Below are 20,444 nucleotides of genomic sequence, written 5' to 3'. Positions count from 1 at the left end.
GTGTATATAAGACAAATGGTCTAGGAGGAGGTAGAAAAAGTGAAATTAGTGGGCTAAAGCACAGAACTAGTGAGTAGAAGGTTTCTGGTTCAATCTCCACTGCCACCACTATTGTGGAATTAACTCAAGGTTTCTCCGGGGGATTGTCCCTGTAATAAGGACACTGTAAATTGCTTTGGATTAAAGCGTCTGTCAAATTCATAAATGTAAAATGACGGAAGCAATCCCTAAAAATTTGAAAAAAAAACATACTTTTTCAATTTCCTTGTAAACTATAAGTCCAATTCACCCAAAATGTTTGCATGTGTTTTCTAGAGACCCTCATGACAAAAATAAATAAATAATACATTTTCATTTGTCAAATCATTCAGAAGATATAGGTTGATAAGTGAATTTGGCCATGGTCAAAAAAGTAATTGGCTTTGATCTTCTAAATGATTTGAAAAATCTAATTCTTCTGTTAACTTTTTGTCTAAAGGGTCTCTAGATGATACAGATGAATCGGACCAACAGTCCCAGTTTTGAAAAATGGTGGATGGAATGCCTTCAAAGCAACTCGAGTACTTAGTAATGAAATCTGTTCTGCCAAATTTTGATATTTTTTCAAATTTTCCAAGTCGCCCTGACCCTGATAATTGCCATTAGTGGATATCCTCAGATTTTATTTTCTGAGTTATCTCTGTGAAAAAGTCTGTCCTTATTTTCTGCTCTTTATGAGCTTAGAGTCTTGACACTTTTTCCGGTGTGATATCTGTACAATTAGAGTGACTCCCACGTGGTATCATTTTATTTTAGATGAACCCACCACTAAATGGCACATAACACTCTTTACAGGAGTAAAGATGGTGGTGTAGTGGTCTAATGCACATAACTGGTAAACTGGTAATCAGAAGGTCATTGGTTCGATCCCCATAGCCACCCCCATTGTGTCCTTGAGCAAGACACTTAACTCCAGGTTGCTCCGGGGGGATTGTCCCTGTAATAAGTGCACTGTAAGTCGCTTTGGATAAAAGCGTCTGCCAAATGCATAAATGTAAATGTCAATGTACATGCTATCAGTGTAGGTTCTTGAGCAGAATAAGGTATAATGTGGACCATATCTTTTATTCAAAGATCTGGCTATGCAAGATTGGCTTTGGGCCATGTCTAGTAAATAGAAATATTATTCAAAATCTAGGAAATGTTCTACTTTGGTAAATGACATTGTGCAAGAGGTTATATAGTATCCAATCTAAGATCTGTTGAATGAGACTATCCATCAATCATGTTAAGACATTGAGGCAGAATTTTCCTGAGGTAGACCCTTCTTTTTGGGCAGGTCTGAATGAGGTGGACAGCATCTACATCTTTGCTGATGACGAGATCATTGAGTATGACGGAGAACTGGCGGCCGACACACTGGTGGAATTTCTCTACGACGTGGGTGATCAGAAATCACAATTATGGATCGCACTCTAACAGTTCATTGATTATTGATTGAGTTCTTCTCTCAGGTGATTGAGGAACCCGTGGAGATCATCAATAATGAGAGAGAGCTCAAAGGCTTTCATAACATCGAGGAGGATATTAAAATGATGGGCTTCTTCAAGAGCGAGAAATCTCCATGTTAGTATGTCACTATACCTGCACCATACACAGTCATTACGAAATTTCCAAACTTCAGTTTTAACAGGCAACTTTATCTTTTATATTTTTGTTGTTACTTAAGACTTTATCGAGTATGATGATGCAGCTGAGGAGTTTCACCCCTTCATCAAGTTCTTTGCCACATTTGAGCCAAAGGTACTTGCCTTCAAACAGTTATTCATTCCATCATTCACTCATATAGGAAAATTAAAATTTGACTCTGATGCCTGCGTATCTGCACACTTCATTTATTAACTGTCAAGTAAATACAGTAGGCTTGTGATTCATTGACAAACATTTCAAGATGTTGTTGACCACATTAAAAGTTTCATATTATTTATTCTATTAATGGAAGCTCGGAGATTTAGGCTACCATATAGTTAGAAAAACAAAGGTCAAGTTAATTAGATAAAAACAACAAACAATCTCAATTTATTTCCTTTTTGTTTTTTTCTTTTCTTTGTAAAATAAATAAATAAATAAACATGGCAATTTCAGCAGCTGGGCCAGAAATGAATGGGCCAACTGTTCTGCCAAAAACATAATAATGTTACCGCCACATGTGTACTTTACATTCATTTACAAATAATCAATAGTTTGTTGTCAATTTTTCTTTACTTAATACACACATACAAAGTACTATTTGAATATAATAGAACATTATAGTATTTTAGACCTTTGCAAGCAGTCTAGAGGCCTTTAATGGCTCTTCCATTCATTCATTTATTATTTGTGGTATTATTTCTCATTGTGTTTAGATTGCTAAGAATTTAAACATGAAGCTGAATGAGGTGGATTTCTACGAGCCGTTCATGAATGAACCTGTCACCATCCCCGGCAAACCCTACACTGAACACGACCTCATAAACTACATTGAGGAGCACAACAGGTGACAGACAGACAGACAGACAGACACATAGCAGTTTAAAGCTGGTTTGAAGTTGGTGTTTGAATTTACAAACATTCCGAGCCATAATCTGACAGTTAATATTAATGAAACTGTGATGTCACAATGCATACAATAGTGCTTTTGGGTTCTTTTGAGCAGCACTGCAGTTTTAATAATCCTTTAAGCATTATAGAATTTAATATATGTTGGTTCTTTCTGAACTATCAACAAAACCAGTTTTATCTTGATACAGCAGGCCTGTATGATTATGTCAGACATACTGTATAACAGATTGATCAATACACATCATCACACGTTTAACACACTTCAAAAGCCTGAAAAAAGTAGCATTTAAAAATAAAAACTGCCATCATGCAATATGCATATTTACTACTTAAATTATTGGTCCACATACACACTTACAGCCCTAATAAGTTGACAAATTGAATTGAGTAATGGCAGACAGAAAACTTGTATAAATAAGGTCAATTAGCTTGGTGTTCATAAAAACTTAACTATTTACAGTGAGGTTTTTTTTGCATTAATTGATCATAAAATGTGATCTCAACTTCTCAGTCGTCACAATTTTAGACAAAGCACAATGTGCTTAAGCTAACAACACACAGGAAATTATAATCTTTCATGTCTTTATTGAACACATCTAATTAAACATGCACAGTGCTGTGAAAAGTATGTGAACCCCTATGCTAAAGACGTCAACAAAAGTTCATTTCAGTCAGGGGTTGGCAAACCTGGCATCCAGTTAATGAAATGAGATTGGAGGTGTAGGCTAGAGCTATTCTGACTTGTAAAAAGCACTCAAACATTTTGAGCTTGCTATTCACAAGAAGCATCTGCTGACGTGGACAAAGCCTCACAAAAAAGAGATCTCAGAAGACCTACGATCAAGAATTGTAGCTTTCATGAAGCTGGAAAGAGTTACAAAGTTATCTCGAAGAGCTTAGATATTCATCTGTTCACAGTTAGACAAACTGTCTAAAAATGGAGACGATTTAGTACTGTGACTACTCCCGCTAGAAGTGGCCGTCCAGCCAAGATGACTCAAAAGGCACACCACAGAATGCTCAATGAGGTAAAAAGAACCCTACACTCTAAAAAATGCTGGGTTAAAAATAACCGTTGCTGGGTAAATATTGGACAGAACACACGCTGGGTTATTTTTGACTCAGCTTGCTGGGTTATTTATTTTAACCAGTGTGCTGGGTTGTTTCTTGACACAATGCTGGGTTAAAGCGACTACTTTTTAACAGTTCTTTATTTCAGATAATCTACTACTAAAAATAGTAATAAGCATGTTATACTTATTTAAAAAAAAAAAAACATTTCACAACAGTACACATGTACAACATGAAAGCATTTTATTTCATTATTAAATGGCCAGCAAAAACTATAATTGTATTCTGAATCAGGCAGAAAATTAAAACACTATTAAAAAAAAATTTGGATGTCAAAGTAATAGCAAATATTTGTTTTGCAGAATATCAAATTAAATAAATACTATTAGTATTTTATTGAACATTTAATTTCTTTAGTCCAGCATAACATTATTCAAACAATGTTTAATTACATTTTTGGAACAAGGCAGTGCTTTAATTATTAAGAATGTACAAGAATTACTAAATTGTAGCAAATCAATTCACAAAACACCAAATAAATAAATAAAAATAGATACATACATGGATACAAATTACCTCCATTAGTTAGTTTAATAAACAATTTAGTCCTCAGCTGCATAAATGGAGGCACGCAAAAAGCTAATTGTTGAACTTTCGGAACCAGGCAACTCATAAACTACCTGCTGCTCCCAGGCAGGGGCAAATTGTTATGGAAAGTGGGTGTTAAAGCAAAAAAATACTGTAGCAGGGCAGAGGGCGGCGACGGGTCGTGATCATACACACCCGGTCCCTTATCAGGGTAATCAAGCCTCCGAGAGTGTTAAAGGTCGACTGCGGAGGATGGTGCGGGAGAGAGAGATCGTTAACGGACATGTGTGTGTTTGTTTTTTAAGTTTATCATTAAAACTATTATTTATATTGTCAAGCCGGTTCTCGCCTCCTTTCCATTGACTCCCTTTACAAAGGACTTGAAACAAACATCTTCTGCCTTGAGGAGAGTCTGCTCTTCTAGGGCTTCCCCATTCTCCACCACGAAAAACTGTCCACCAACTTCAAGTTCTAAGACAAATGGGAAGGGCTTCTCCTCCCTCTGTTAGTAGGCACTGCACCATGTTAGTTCCAGACTAAATAAGAAAATAACATCAAACTTTAAAGTGCCAAAAAATTGTTACAGGTGTAGTGCAATTGAAGAACAGCTGTAATTTAAAGTAAATAAATAAGCATGCTCTGGTGTTGTTTTCACACGTTCTACTTACTGGTTGTACATCAATGAAAGAGGTTCTGGCTTCCTCAGTAGTTGGCCGGAAGGTTTTGTTGCCAATCTTGTACACTGATGGTGCAAGGATCTGGGTTAACATTTTCAGTGCCATGGTGTCTTTGGTATCTAAAAGGAGATAACAGTTAATTTCAGTGATCCGATCACAAGCGATCAGCACAAAATACAGGTGTAAATGGGGCCCAAAATGTTTTGTAACTGGATCACAAAAAGAATATACTGTATGGAGGTATTCAAAAACACAAGTGACCACATCACATTTTAGTGTGGACAGTAGCTAAAGTACACATCTCAGCTCCTAAACAACTGCTGCACTAACAAGAGTTTTAAACATTGCTGGTTCTGTGTGGCTTTAAAAGAATAGTTCACCAAAAATATCTAATTCTTTCATAATTTCCTCATACTTATGCCATCTCAAACTTATATGACTTTGTTACTTCTGCAGAACACAAACAAAGATATTTTGAAGGAGATGTCTGTTTGTACTTTTAATACAAGTCAATGGGGTCTGAAACATTTAAGTTCCAAAATTGACCTAAAGGCAACATGAAGGTAATCCATACCTTCCAGAGTCCAGTGGTTTAATCCTTGTCATCTGATTCAATTGCTTTTGGGTAAGAAACTAAAATGTAACTTCTTTTTTCCAGGGTTCCAGATTGCAACAAAATAGTTCAACTGGTGTGACAATTTTGTAGGTTGCACACATCAACAATGATTTATTTGAGTTTTGCAGAGGAATGAAAGTTATTTGAGTTTGAGATGACATAAAGGTGATGAAATCAGAGACCATTCCCTGATGTCTCGTCTGGCCACTTGTGATCAACTCACATGAAGCGCATCTTTAAATAAGCTAAACAGCATTTTAGTGTTTTTAAAAAGTGAGAAAAGAGAAGATCAAGAAGGGGCAAGTACTTTTAATGCAACTGTTTCTTCTGCATTTGATTTTACATAATTACTAACCTTTTTGGAATGAGCGCTGCAATTATGTTATCATCCAATAACAAGAAACTGTCATCATCTATATGCTCATCTGGATGATAACAAACAAAAACAAACAAACAGTAAAAGCAGGCATTTTGTTTCACAAAAATGTCCATTGCTGTACAAAAACACAAGGAAACATCTGATTAGCAATATCTTGACTAGGTTAGCTAGCTAACGAAACCTAGCTACCAGTGTTGTGTCTTGTTAGCTAGTTTTATTTGTGTCTATTCAGCTATCCTCAAAGACAAGAGGTTGTAATATCCCTAACAATTCAACATTGTAAGGGTTTTTAATTTTAATATTTTGTGTTTAATAAAACATATTGCACCCCTTTTGTGATGATACGACGTGTATGCTAGTCAATGGTTGTTAAACAGCAGGGTATGGTTGCACCAGCTGTGCGTAAATTTGTAAATAAAGTTAGGACATAAAGCTCACACTAAGGGCTAGTAACTACTAGTTACAGGTTGCACCACCTGTTCTTAAGGCAGAACTTAACTAGTAGGTCGTAACCTCTCCGTAAAGTGATGCGTAGTCGCACAGAATGACGTATGTTTTTTGTAATCCAATCAGCAGCCTTCCAATTTATAAACAGGAACCGCGCGCGTCATTACAAGCTGCTGCCTTGCGTGAACTGTCAAAACAAAGACGTACAATCTAAAAAGTTATATTAACACATTACACATTTAATTTAAAATATCTTTCATAGCCTACACATGGCGGACAAAAGGAACAGGAAGAACATTTTCAGTCATGACGAAATTCTAAATTTAATTGAGGGATATAAAGTGAACAAAACAGTCCCTGAAAGCAAACTCAACTGCACTGTCACAAACCGAAAAAAAGGCAAAATATCCAATGGATGAAGTCTGTCTCGTAAAACTCGACAAATCTGCGGTTCATTATCAACTATAATCTCATCGATGTACTCTAATCTGGCTGCCATCTCATTCCATCCATGTGTTTTCACGGGCTAAGGCTGCAGTAAATATTTAGTTTATTCGTAGGGTTACGTCCTATGTAAGTTTAATGGGGCAACGCTAAAATATTTAGTAGTGCGTAAATTGTGACTTAGTGCCCATTTTCGCAACAACTATGCTAAGTTTGAATTTATGCACAGCTGGTGCAGCCGGCCCCAGGTGCCGGGGTTGCTAGGTTACGGGGGTGGGTTCTGCACTTTGGTTGTAGTGAGTTGTCTGCCTAAACCTTACCTTTCTGAATCCTCTTTCCTTGGTTTACTTAACGGCTTCATTGTGGCCTGATATTTTTCATCTTATCATCATATCATTTCGTCGTTTGATAAGGCTGAAAAATGCAATATGGAAATAACCTGTTTTATACAACCACTAGAGCATTTAAGACGAAAAAATGAATGTCTAAATAAATAATAATAAGAACAATTAAAAAACTACATCTTGAAAGGCAGTAACCATTGTTTAAACGGAATTATTGTCATTAACGGGCACCCGATGAGTAACGGCCACAATGCGATTACAACCTCAGTGTGTTAATTTTTTTAATGTGTTTTTAATGTTCACTTTTTCCTTACTTACTTATGTAAATTCCAAAAATATCATACTTCTTACTAGTTTAAATAAAGTTAGTTTTATAGATTTATAGCAAAACATATATCATCACTCACCTTTACTCATATACTGTCCAACGTCGTCCTCCTCTCGACTGTTACGTTTTGTCCTTGAACAGCGCGAGGAGACGAGATAACCCAAACACTGGGTGAAATATTCTAAGTGTACTTTGTGTCAACCAAGAAACCCAAACGCTGGGTCAATATGAGCCAATACTGAGAATATAACCCAGGAAAATAGGTTAAAATACTTAACCCAGCAAATGGGTAGAAAAAATAACCCAGCATTTTTTAGAGTGTAGTTACAGATAGACTTGAATGAATCATTGGAACTGGTTAACATCTCCGTTCACGAGTCTACTACACAGAAAACATGAAACAGGCATGGTGTCCATGGAAGGAAACCACAAAGGAAGTCACTTCTTTCCAACAAAAACAAGTGCCTGAAGTTTGCCAAAGACCACCTTGACACTCCACAATGCTACTGGGAAAATGTTTTGTGGACTGATGAAACTAAGGTTGAATTGTTTGGAAAGAACACAAAGCACTACAAATGGCATAAAAAGGGCACCGCATTCCAAAATGAAAACATCATCCCAACGATGAAGTAATGTGGAGGGAGCATCATGATTTGGGGTTGCTTTGCTGCTCCGGGTCCTGGACCGCTTGCCATTATCCAGGGAAAAATGTATTCCCAAGTTTATCAAGATATTCTACAGGATAATATCAGGGTGGCTGTGTGCTAGCTGAAGCACAGTAGAAGTTGGGTGATGCAGCAAGACAATAACCCTAAAAATTGAAGTAAATCCACTACAGAATGGTAAAATCCTAATCACCTATTGGAGAATCCTAGTCAGTGCCCAGACTTTAACCCAATAGAGATGCTGTGGACTGACCTCAAGGGAGCCGTTCACAGCAGACATCCTAAGAATATGGCTGAGCTGAAGCAGTTCTGTAAGGAAGAAATGTCCAAAATTTCTTCTGAACGTTGGTCAGGTCTAATCCGCAGCTATCGGAAACACTTGGTTGAGGTTATTGCTGCCAAAGGAGGATCGACCAGTTATTAAATCCAAGGGTTCACTTACTTTTTCCACAACACTGTGAATGTTTAATGGGAAGTTGTCAATAAAGACATGCAATATTATAATTGATTGTGTGTTGTTAGCTTAAGCACATTGTGTTTGTCTATACTTGTGACTTTGATGAAGATGAGATCACATTTTATGACCCATTAATGCAGAAAACCAGATCATTCCAAAGGGTTCACATACTTTTTCTTGCCAATGTAAACTTATTTCTCAACAGAAATGCACAGACACCTGTACTTCAGTTGCTTGTGAACAAGGAGAACTGAGATAGTGTTCTAGAACAAAGGGGACACAAATAACCCGAATGGTGACATAACACCAAACAACTATTTGCAACAAAACAACATAAATATTACTACAAAAGAGCTAAAACCTCTATAAATTCTTAATAACAACTATTTCAATTCCCTCATCTGTTCTCTTTGACCAAGGAAACATACTTAAATAATTAAAGAGCAAGGCAATATGGAGAATCCCCATAGCCTCAATTCTGTACTCAATAGTTTAAAACACTGTAACGAGTTCAAGCTCGGAGATGGAAGGTAGGAGACGGAGAGCAGTGATGCAGTCAATTAAGGCTCTTTATTTCTCCTCTGCGGGGCAGGAATGGGCTCTGAGGAGAGAGCAGAGTGAGAGGGAAGGGGGAACACACGGAGAAGGGTAGAGAGAGAGAGAGAGAGAGAGGAGGGCTCTTCCGCCCTCTAGTACGCCACCATATGGTCCTCCGCGAGTTGGACAGCTTCCTCCAGCGACACCGGGCGGTGGTACTGGACCCATTCCGCCATTCCTTTTGGCAGACCAAGGATTAGCTGCTCCAGTACCACCTGGTTGAGCACTCCCACGACATTGCAATTCTCCCCAGCAGCCATTTCCGGCACGCGTCTCTGAGCCGTTGGGAGAAGGCAACCGCCGGTTGGTCTTATTGGTCTTCCCCAGCTTCAAGGACCGGAAGAGCTGGCAGCACTGCTCCGAACTACAACCCACCCACTGCAGGATGGCCTTCTTCAGGTCGTCAAAGACCAGGAGGTTAGCCACCGGCAATATTTGAGCAACAAGCTGGGCTTCCCCGGACAACAACGGAAGGAGCCTGGCCGCCCACTGGTCACGTGGCCAGCCCCAGTTCTCGGTGTTCCATTCAAACAGATCGAGGAAGGCCTCGGGGTCATCTTCCGCCCCCATTTTCAAAACTGTGGGTGGGGGCAGGGGGCTGTGGTTGTCCGGGTCACAGCCGGGGCTCTCTCCTGGCCGAGAAGGCTTCGGATCGCATGCCGGTCCTCTGCTTGAGCTCGCAGGATCTCAAAGAACCGGCGATCCTGGTCTTGGCACACCTCAAGCAGGGATTCTTTGTGGTTCTGATGTAGGCCGGCGAGGAACTGGAGGATCTGGCCAACTGGGAGGACTCCTTGGGGCGTACTTCCAGATCCTGGCTTTCAGGCACCAGTGTAACGAGTTCAAGCGAGGAGACGGAGAGCAATGATGCAGTCAATTAAGGCTCTTTATTTCTCTGCTTTAAACACTCTGCGTACACTCTTCTCTGTGCTTTTCTCAGTTCAATCAGATCAGTGCAACAAATACATTGTCAACATAAACCTCTCTGAGTGTTCAGCTTCACTACAAAATCCAACACTCAGTAAGACATGCCAGTCACTGGTCACGCGTGTCATTCTCTCTCTCCCGTCTGGTGTTGGTGTGTCCATTTATATGCCACTCTCCCCATGCTCATTGGAATTAGAGACAGGTGTTAGACATAATTTAGCTCAGGTGCAAGCGCCCTTACTGCTTTCTCTCTCTCCAGACGGAGCTTGAACACGGATTGGTGTTTATGTGATTCCTTTGTAAAATGTCCAAATCTACCAACAGCAGCTGTGGGGCAAATGGGTCTTATTAGAGCAGACACGATAACAATGATGATCCATAAAATAATGTAATTTATATATAATCCTGTCTTTGTCCTGATCCACCAATCATGATAGAAATTTTAAGCCCAAATCTCTAATAATTATTTTTTTGGAAACAGGGTGTTTCAACCTCACAAAAAGCACTCTTGGGGCATTTTCAGCTCATTTGAACATTTGAACACATCCACTGAAAGAAGTTATTTTCTGCAATGCCAAAAGTGCTGCAGCCAAACGTTTGTTTGTAAACAGTAACTTCATCTATAGGATTTCTGATTGTTGATCTGCAACAGGAAAATGGTAAGTCTGATCAATTCGGGGGACAATAAAAAAATGAATGAAGTCTACCAGGTTTTGAGTTTGGTGGGGATAGCTTAAAAGGTCTTGGAGGTATATTCAATGGAAGCCAATAGGGGATGAAAGTTTGAAATAGGGAGTTTTTCATTTTTTTGATTGACAGCTATGGGATAACAGTTGTTCTGATTCGTTAGACATCCTAATCAGAACAGCCTGAAGGGGATTTTGAAAAACCAAGTATGTACAGTAGCAGTATTTTGGCATTATCGTGACGCAAGGCCTCTCAGTAGGATGTTTGGATAAAACCAACATTTGAAAGGTCCACATGAATTAACTGTTGCTGATTTTCTGTACTTGTTTCAGACCGACTCTAAGGAAACTGGAGCCCCACAGTATGTATGAGATCTGGGTAAGACTTCCTTTACAAACTCAATCCATTCAAACATTATGACCTTTTTAAGAGAGTTTGTTTTATGCACACATGGAACCTAATTCTGTACAAATAGCCAGAAGTAACATTTATCTCACAGTTTTTATCAGTGTTATGGGGGATATCACAGTAGTTCGTTTTTACAGATATTTTGTCTTGACAAAAAGTATAACAATAAAATAGTGACTGTGAATAATGAGGTGTGGCGCAATTACATATTCTAGTAAAGTCCATGAGGCATGTTTCCTTTTTTACATTTTTTTATTTACGTAGTAATTAAAGTAACGTGCCATACAGTATATAATGTGTGACTTCTATATCTTATGCCATTTCTTCTGTGCATTTCTGATGTATTTTCTAAGTGATTCCTGTCCCTTTTAGGAAGATGATATTAACGGACAGCACATTGTTGCCTTTGCGGAGGAGTCCGACCCCGGTAAACATACAGGCTAAGGCTGACAAACAGCTCCCAACTTTGAGATCTTTGACTGATTTGATATAGTTTTACTGCAAGTCTGACTGACCTTTGGTTTTTGGCAGATGGTTATGAGCTTCTGGAGATTCTGAAAGAAGTGGCTCAAGAAAACACAGAGAACCCAAACCTGAGCATCATCTGGATTGATCCTGACGACTTCCCACTGGTATGACACTCAACAGATCACTGTAACGCCATATCATATCATAACTTTTTTTTAATTGGATAATTATTAGATTTTTATGACATTATTGGCACAGCACACAGTAAGTACTTTGTGTTGAAAAGAAAGTATGCAGGTCAGTTGATCTTTACAGTGGAATTGAACCTGATAAAGTGTAAACAACACATTGTATGTTCTTCTAAAGTGCTTTGATAAGAGCATGTTAAAGGTTTCTGTTAAAGATTCTTACTAATGGAATATCTATCCCACACTAAATGCCAAAAGTCAGTAGTAAAACGCTCTCGTGGAGGTGCTTCAACACCAGGGTTATCTCTGCTCAGCTCTCTGCTGCAGTCTACAGGAGACTTGTGGCCACTGACAAGTTTCATGAGGTTAAAAAAGGCCATCATTTACAGTGTGTATTTACATACATACATATGGCTGTAGTGGTGGAGATCTATTGCCAAACTATTTCACTATTTTGAATGTATTTAAATCTATTTGAACCAATTCCAATTTGAAATGTTAATATCAAGTAGCATTTATGTTATCTGCTGTAATGGTAAAACAACTTTACAGTATCTCCTAATCAGTGCAACACCAGTGCTATATCTGTTTGCAAATACAACATTTCACAGTGAAGTATGTCATAGGAATCACTTGTCATACCTGAACCAAGCTGACCTTTGACCCCTGTGTGACCCCCACAGCTGGTGCCATACTGGGAGAAGACCTTCGGCATTGACCTCTCGTCTCCTCAGATCGGCGTAGTGGATGTGGAGGACGTGAGCATAATCTTTTATTGTATTTCATGTCTCGAATGCCAGTAAACATGTACGGTAATCATGCAAGTGCTTCACCTGTCTCACATTGCACACCAAAGGAATGCGTACCTAGACAAATGAATGTTCAATCTAATGGACACAAGCAGAGAATTCACATTACATGCAAATAAGGATTAATTTAACAAAAGGGAAAACAAAGTTAAATAATATGGTTTGATTCAGTTGTACAGAACAGAAAGTGGGCTGTTTTTAAATGACTCTTTAAAACAGGTCATTCTTTCACCAGTTCCTCGACATTTTGGATCATTGGAATTAGAGAGAAGTGTGTCTATAAAAGTGTCTCTCATTCATGTCGTGTGTGTATCTCAGGCTGACAGTGTGTGGATGGAGATGGATGACGAAGAGGACATGCCCACTGTTGAAGAGCTTGACACCTGGATCAAAGAAGTGATGGCAGGAAAAATCAGCCCTGATGATGATGACAACAATGATGATGATGATGACGATGAGTAAATTCTTGACTCCACCTCAGACATCACTTCATTGTTATATGAACACGTCAACGACATTCATCATCATCAGTTTAGCTTAGAACTTGTCCATCTTTCCACGAGTATGACAACTTATTCATCAGGAACAAATCCTCATATCGGGGATCACTGTATGTTTATGAAAAAGCATTATCTGTTTTTCTGCTCTTATACTTGGAAATCTTAAGTGAACAACAACATGTTTTGTTATTTTTTTATTATTAGATACTTTTATGAGCAGAGTAAATGATGCTCATGGGAAAGTCTTAGCCTTCCAACATCTGGAATGTCAAAATGAAAGAAATAGAAAGAAATACAACGAGAAGAGACAGAGAAACAAGTTTTCAATGTGTCGTCTTTTCTGTGAGTTTGGGATCAGCATCAGTGAGACTTGGGCACCCATGACCCTGTTACCGGTTAATTGGTTGTCCTTCTTAGGACCACTTTTGGTAGGTACTAACCATGGCATACCGGGAACACCCCACAAGACCTGCCGTTTTGGAGATGCTCTGACCCATCACAATTTTGCCCTTGTCAAAATTGCTCAGATCCTCACAATTGCCCATTTTTCCTGCTTCCACCACATTAAATTCAAGAACTGACTGTCCACTTCCTGTCTAATATATCCCACCCCTTGACAGGTGCCATTGTAACGAGATAATCAATGTTATTCACTTCACCTGTCAGTGGTTTTAATGTTGTGGCTGATCAGTGTATATTATAAAAGAAATGTATATTCAGATAATTCAAATGCATTACATTATTGTGGCAGGGGAGATACGCATTGATAAGAAAATACAAAAAGTGCCTTTGGAATGCATTGTATTGTTTATCTGTATATTATTGAACACTGCTACGGTTCACATCAATCCATTTCGCAATTGAATTCGTTAATCAGTCTGAGATTTATTATAAGGGCGTCAGACGGATGCATTTGGAGCGTCTCACTTTGTTTGCTTTGTGTCATAAACATACTATTTTTAGGTTGCTGTATCAAGTTAAATGTAGTTTCATTCTTAGAAAAACACGTTTTGAGATCTCCAAGTTCGAATTTGCGCTTTGCGGATAGTTGTGTTTTGAACGCAAGAATGCATCCTCTTGTGCTGTCTGCTGAAGGGTTGGTTTGTTCTCTGTATAAGCTGTGCATTGCTGATACATAGCTGAAGTTCCACTTACTGCCCCCTGGAGAAAACAGTTGGTACTACAAGCTTGGGATTTTCAGGAATATTTCTTATGACGGTCCGGGGACATGATTAATTGCAGAATTTTTTTATATAATTAATCACACTGAATTAATACGTCCCCCGGCAGATGGCCGCGGCTGCTCCGTTGGGGTGGACGGTAGTGGCGAGAACTCTACTACGGCGTATCCCTCCTCCATCCCGGGTTTCGGTACCAGTGTAAAGCAGTTAAAGGATGGGCAAGGAGGAGGCGAGAACCGGCTTGACGATATAAATCATATTTTAATGAGAAACTCAAAAGACAACATAAACACACATGACGGACATGTCCGCTGACGATCTCTCTCTCCCGCACGGCCCTCTGCAGTCAGCCTTTAAACCTCACGGAGGCATAATTAGCCTAATACGGGACCGGTGTGTAGTATCACGACCCGGCCCCGCCCTCCGCCCTGCCACAATGACATTCACTGAAATAAAGGAAAAAATACTTTTTATTAAGTTTAATTCAGTAAAGAAATTCACTGCAAAAAAACTATTTCTAGCAAGTGTTTTTGTTTTGTTTTCCATTTAAAATTGTCTAAAAATCCTTAAAACAAGATACAAGTACAACACATAAGATATTTAGACTTGCATTATGAGAATGTATATTAAATATATTAAGTGTATTTTGTATATAAGTGTATTTTTTCACTTGATTATACTTCTGTGAGTGCAAAAAGACAAAATATACTTATATTCAAGATTTATTCTCTATAAGCAAGTATATATATATATATATATATATATCATATCTGCTGCTTCTCAAGTGAATGCATCTTTTTTTATTCAACATTCTCAGATAAAACAATTTTCTTCTGCAGTATAGATCCTAAAGTAAATGAACATTGTTTTAAATTAGTTTTAGATATGTATATTTTGTGTATAAAGGGGCGAAGACTCTCTCATCTTTCTGTTCACTTCAATCCATCTTTAACTCACAAAAAAACAAACTCTCTCTATTAATAAAGCTGCATATTGACAGTGATCTTCATGATAATAAACACACAGTGACATATATTATGTTTCAATAAGTCTCGAGTCATCACGTTATAATCTAGCTGCATTAAGCGTGCACGCTCACAGGATGAGCATCCCGTGTCAGAGTGTGCATCAGCCGGTGCAGTTTCAATCTCACAACACATAGAAGATGTGCTGACCACATAGAGAAATGCCAGTTTCAGAGTTTGTAGCAGGCCCTGTTCCAGATCAAAATCACTGAGGGTGCTTCTGAAAATAGTGGGGGTGCTCTGTATAAAGTAGACATGTATCATAATTAAAAATGTTTTAACTGTATTAAATCATGTTTAAATGCTACTAAAACAATGTAAATAATAGTTTTTTTATGTACATTTATTGCTTAGTGTTTTTTTTCTTCACATTTTATTCACAAAATGCTGCACGTGCAGATTAGGACATATTGATTTGCACAATCATACATGATTATAAGTTTTGATGCAGCAAATGTGTGTTTACAAACGGCAAAAGGATTTTTGTGTGTTTGTGTTGATTCAAGGAAATCTGCAGATTAGACTTACATATAGACCTACATTTCTATCATGTGTTATTTTTTTAACATACTTAAATGCAGTAGTAATTTAGTATTCAATTTCACACGCTACATCAGGAGTCTGATTTAATAGTCAAATTAAATATTCTGAAATGACAGATTCTAAAGACTTAATTTAATGTTGGCTGTAAAGTGGACACATTGGTTTTATTCTGGTTTACACACTGATGGGTCATGATGTGATTCTCGTCAATGGTTTATTTGGTATCCCATTCAGCACAACAATCATTGTCCTCTCTCACTTGGTTTTGCTCACGTGTCCCCCCCGTGTTTTACTAAAGTTCATCATTGAAAAGGTTTGCTCGCAGACTTGGCATTAAACAGCACACGCAGCATCACAAATGTACATGTGAGTGACTTCATCACACTTTTCTTTGAGCAGAATATTGCACTAATAAGCGTTACGTTTTTTATAATTTTTTTTGAAGAGAGAGAGCGAGCACGCACTGGCAAGTATGGTTGCCAGAATGCATAAATTAAGTATGACATAAGGCGAAATATGATCTGCAAAACATGATCTGCTTCCATATTATTTGAACATTAATAAAACTATAACGCATTAAATATAACTGCATTTAAGATGTAACGTAGGGGTGTTTCCTTTAAAGACGCTCGACACTCAAGTTTTGCTCCAGCTAACACTATAATGTATTATATATTTACAATACATTTTAGAACCAACTGAAACCACACGTATGCTAAAATTACATACTCGTGGTGTCCTTATAAATGTGAAATAAACATGATATTAATATGTTAATTAGGCATGAAACTATACACAAATGTCACAATACGATATGATGCATAGACTCACAATACGATACAAACCCCCACAAGTGTTTCGCTCAAACGTATTCAAGGATTCATCATAAATGTCTTCTAAATCATAAATGCTACAGAAGTGTCTGACATTGGCAACAAAAAGCAGAACTCCAAGTAGCATAAACAACAGCACTACATTTATTTAGTTTGATTATTTAGAAAAACAGTTTGTCTGCACTGTAGTCATTTATGTGTGTATAGAACTTTTCACAATACACATACAGTAGTTTAAAAGCAACTTTATAGAAACGCATGCCTTGTTGTTTGAAAGTCCCATGTGATCAAGCTGAAGTGACTGCAGCAAGGTGGTGAAAAAAAATATTTTTGAGAGGAACCTGACCTCTGGTTTTACGATATATGTACATAATAGAATATTATTTAGCGTCTTGAGCAAAAACTGGTCAGCAGAAAGGTACAGGTGAAACTCGAAAAATTTGAATATCGTGCAAAAGTTCATTAATTTCAGTAATTCAACTTAAAAGGTGAAACTAATATATTATATAGACTCATTACAAGCAAAGTAAGATATTTCAAGCCTTTATTTGATATAATTTTGATGATTATGGCTTACAGCTTATGAAAACCCCAAATTCAGAATCTCAGAAAATTAGAATATTACATGAAATCAATAAAAAAAAGGATTTTAAATACAGAAATGTCGGCCCTCTGAAAAGTATAATCATGCATATGTACTCAGTACTTGGTTTGGGCCCCTTTTGCATTAATTACTGCCTCAATGCGGCGTGGCATGGATGCTATCAGCCTGTGGCACTGCTGAGGTGTTATGGAAGAACAAGATGCTTCAATAGCGGCCTTCAGCTCTTCTGCATTGTTTGGTCTCATGTCTCTCATCTTTCTCTTGGCAATGCCCCATAGATTCTCTATGGGGTTCAGGTCAGAGTGAGTTTGCTGGCCAATCAAGCACAGTAATACCATGGTCATTGAACCAGGTTTTGGTACTTTTGGCAGTGTGGGCAGGTGCCAAGTCCTGCTGGAAAATGAAGTCAGCATCTCCATAAAGCTTGTCTGCTGAAGGAAGGATGAAGTGCTCTAAAATGTCCGGTAGGCGGCTGCGTTGACTCTGGACTTAATAAGCACAGTGGACCAACACCAGCCCGATGACATGGCTCCCCAAACCAACACAGACTGTGGAAACTTCACACTGGACTTCAAGCATCTTGGATTGTGTGCCTCTCCATTCTTCCTCCAGACTCTGGGACCTTGGTTTCCAAATGAGATGCAAAATTTGCTCTCATCAGAAAAGAGGACTTTGGACCACTGAGCAACAGACCAGTTCTTTTTTTCTTTAGCCCAGGTAAGGCGTTTGACATTTGAAGCCCATGTCCAGGACCCGTCTGTGTGTGGTGGCTCTTGATGCAGTAACTCCAGCCTCAGTCCACTCCTTGTGAAGCTCCCCACACATTTGAATGGCCTTTTCCTGACAATCCTCTCCAGGCTACGGTCATCCCTGCTGCTTGTGCACCTTTTTCTTCCACACTTTTCCCTTCCACTTAACTTTCTATTAATGTGCTTTGATACAGCACTTTGAGAACATCCAACTTCTTTTGCAATTACCTTTTGAGGCTTTCCCTCCTTGTGGAGAGTGACAATGATGGTTTTCTGCACAACTGTCAGGTCAGCAGTCTTCCCCATGATTGTGTATTCAACTGAACCAGACTGAGAGACCATTTAAAGGCTCAGGAACCCTTTGCAGGTGTTTAGCTGATTAGAGTGTGACACTTTGAGCCTACAATACTGAACCTTTTCACAATATTCAAATTTTCTGAGATTCTGAATTTGGGGTTTTCATAAGCTGTAAGCCATAATCATCAAAATTATATCAAATAAAGGCTTGAAATATCGTACTTTGCTTGTAATGAGTCTATATAATATATTAGTTTCACCTTTTAAGTTGAATTACTGAAATTAATGAACTTTTGCACGATATTCTAATTTTTCGAGTTTCACCTGTATATATATATATCAGAGAGAGTGCAGCTTTTACATAAATTTTTTCTGATCCTGAAAAAACATGGTGGCTTGCATCCCATTCTGGTTTTGAGACTCTTGAATTCCAATCTAATGAAATGTCAATTCAGAATGCTAACACAAAAGCACAAGTGCAAATGCAGCCTGGGGATGGGTTTGTGACAATAGATTTGAAGGACGCTTATATCCATATTCAGATTGCACCGAAACACAGGTGCTTTTACAAATTCACATTCGGGTGCAATGCATATACTTTTTGCATCTGTCCATTCTGACTTTCACTAGCACCACATGCTTTAACAAAATGCTTGTCTGTGGCTTTGATGCCCTTGAGGCTTCAGGGCATCTGCGTTTTGAATTATCTCGACAATTGTTTGGTGCTAGCCCACTCTGAGACTTTGGCTGCCCAACATCGAGATGTCATTCTCAGCCACCTGAGCAATATAGTGCTGTGTTGAAACCTAGACATGAGCATGCTGTTCCCAAGGTAACAGATTATGTTTCTAGGGGTGGAGCTAGATTTGTGGAGGTTGCAGGCGAGTCTGTCTCCAGCTCAAGTTCTTTCACTCCGCCGGTGTCTAGTGGTGTTCAGAGTGGGATGCGTTCTCCCTGCGAGTATATTTCTCAGGCTTTTGGGGCTCATGATCGTGTCTTCTGCTGTCATTCCTCAGGGCATGTTGCATTTGAGACATTTTCAGTGCTGGATGAATTCCACAACTGGACTTCAACCACTGATGCATGCATTCCGTCTCTTCAAAGTGATGTGTGGGCGCTACCGAGTGCTCTTACCATGGAAACGGTCCCGGACAGGTATGTCGCCGCAAAGATATAACGACAGATGCCTCCTCCAGGTTTGGGGTGTTATGAACAAGGGTTGACCAGCCTATGGGGTTTGGATGTACATGGTGTTATTGGCATATAAACTGTCTGGAGATGTTCATGGTGCTCCTGGCGTAAACAATTTTCAGGACAGGCATGTCCTTATCCGGTCAGACAACAGGAGTGGAGTAGGGAGGAGTGCGCTCTCATGCCATGCTGAGGCTGGCATGTTGCATTCTTCTGTGGGTATGGGACAATGTGAATAATGTGTTGGCATTTGGGGGCAGATCTCCTGTCCAGAAAGGTCTTGGTGCCCACAGAGTGGACATTACATCCTCAGGTTGTGGAACAAATCGGCAGAAGGTTAAGCAGAGCGGAAGTGGATATGTTTACTTCGAGCAAGACATCACACTGTCCCCTCTGGTTCTTCCCTCTCGCCCCCAGCAATGCTGGACATCAATGTGTTCATGCATCAGTGGCCAACATCAGTGTTTCCACTGATCAGTCTGCTGTACACAGCTCTGCAGAGACTTCAGGAGAATCAGGTTCAGCTTTTGTTAGTGGCACAGTTTTGGCCATCTCAAGTATGGTTTTCGACTCTGGTCTCTCTTCTGGAGAAGAAGCCTTGGGAGATTCCAGTCAGAAAAGACGTGTTGTCTCAGGCTCGGGGTATGATTGGGCACCCCACCTGAAGGACCTTCTTTTTCAGGGACGGGGCACGCTCTGGCATCCGCACCTAGACCTCTGGAACCTCCACCTCTGGCCCCTGGACGGGATGCGGAAGATCTAGCTGATCTACCACCTGCCGTCATAGACATGATCAACCAAGCCAGAGCCTGCTCTGCCAGGCAACTTTACGTCCTGAAGT

At 39.1% G+C, this 20,444-nt stretch overlaps 1 protein-coding gene across 2 annotated transcripts in view; it reads left to right on the top strand.

Moving 5' to 3' along the window:
• The window catches only part of LOC127619717 (calsequestrin-1-like), a 44,647-nt gene extending 28,977 nt beyond the window's left edge, over positions 1-15,670 (top strand). The window contains exons 3-11 of one of the 2 annotated variants that reach the window (XM_052092685.1): positions 1,319-1,419; positions 1,494-1,605; positions 1,709-1,782; positions 2,385-2,515; positions 11,140-11,185; positions 11,588-11,642; positions 11,747-11,847; positions 12,555-12,629; positions 12,999-15,670. In XM_052092685.1, the coding sequence (XP_051948645.1) occupies positions 1,319-1,419; positions 1,494-1,605; positions 1,709-1,782; positions 2,385-2,515; positions 11,140-11,185; positions 11,588-11,642; positions 11,747-11,847; positions 12,555-12,629; positions 12,999-13,142 (839 nt within the window). In that variant the 3' untranslated portion in view covers positions 13,143-15,670. The remainder of the gene's footprint in view (positions 1-1,318; positions 1,420-1,493; positions 1,606-1,708; positions 1,783-2,384; positions 2,516-11,139; positions 11,186-11,587; positions 11,643-11,746; positions 11,848-12,554; positions 12,630-12,998) is intronic. The other variant, XM_052092680.1, reaches the window with a different exon arrangement.
• The last annotated feature ends 4,774 nt before the right edge of the window (positions 15,671-20,444 follow it).

The sequence above is a fragment of the Xyrauchen texanus genome, chromosome 2, assembly GCF_025860055.1.
Source record: "Xyrauchen texanus isolate HMW12.3.18 chromosome 2, RBS_HiC_50CHRs, whole genome shotgun sequence".
Lineage (NCBI taxonomy): Eukaryota > Metazoa > Chordata > Actinopteri > Cypriniformes > Catostomidae > Xyrauchen > Xyrauchen texanus.
The sequence above is the reverse complement of the archived record's forward strand: the minus strand, read 5'-3'. Positions and strand labels throughout refer to the sequence as shown.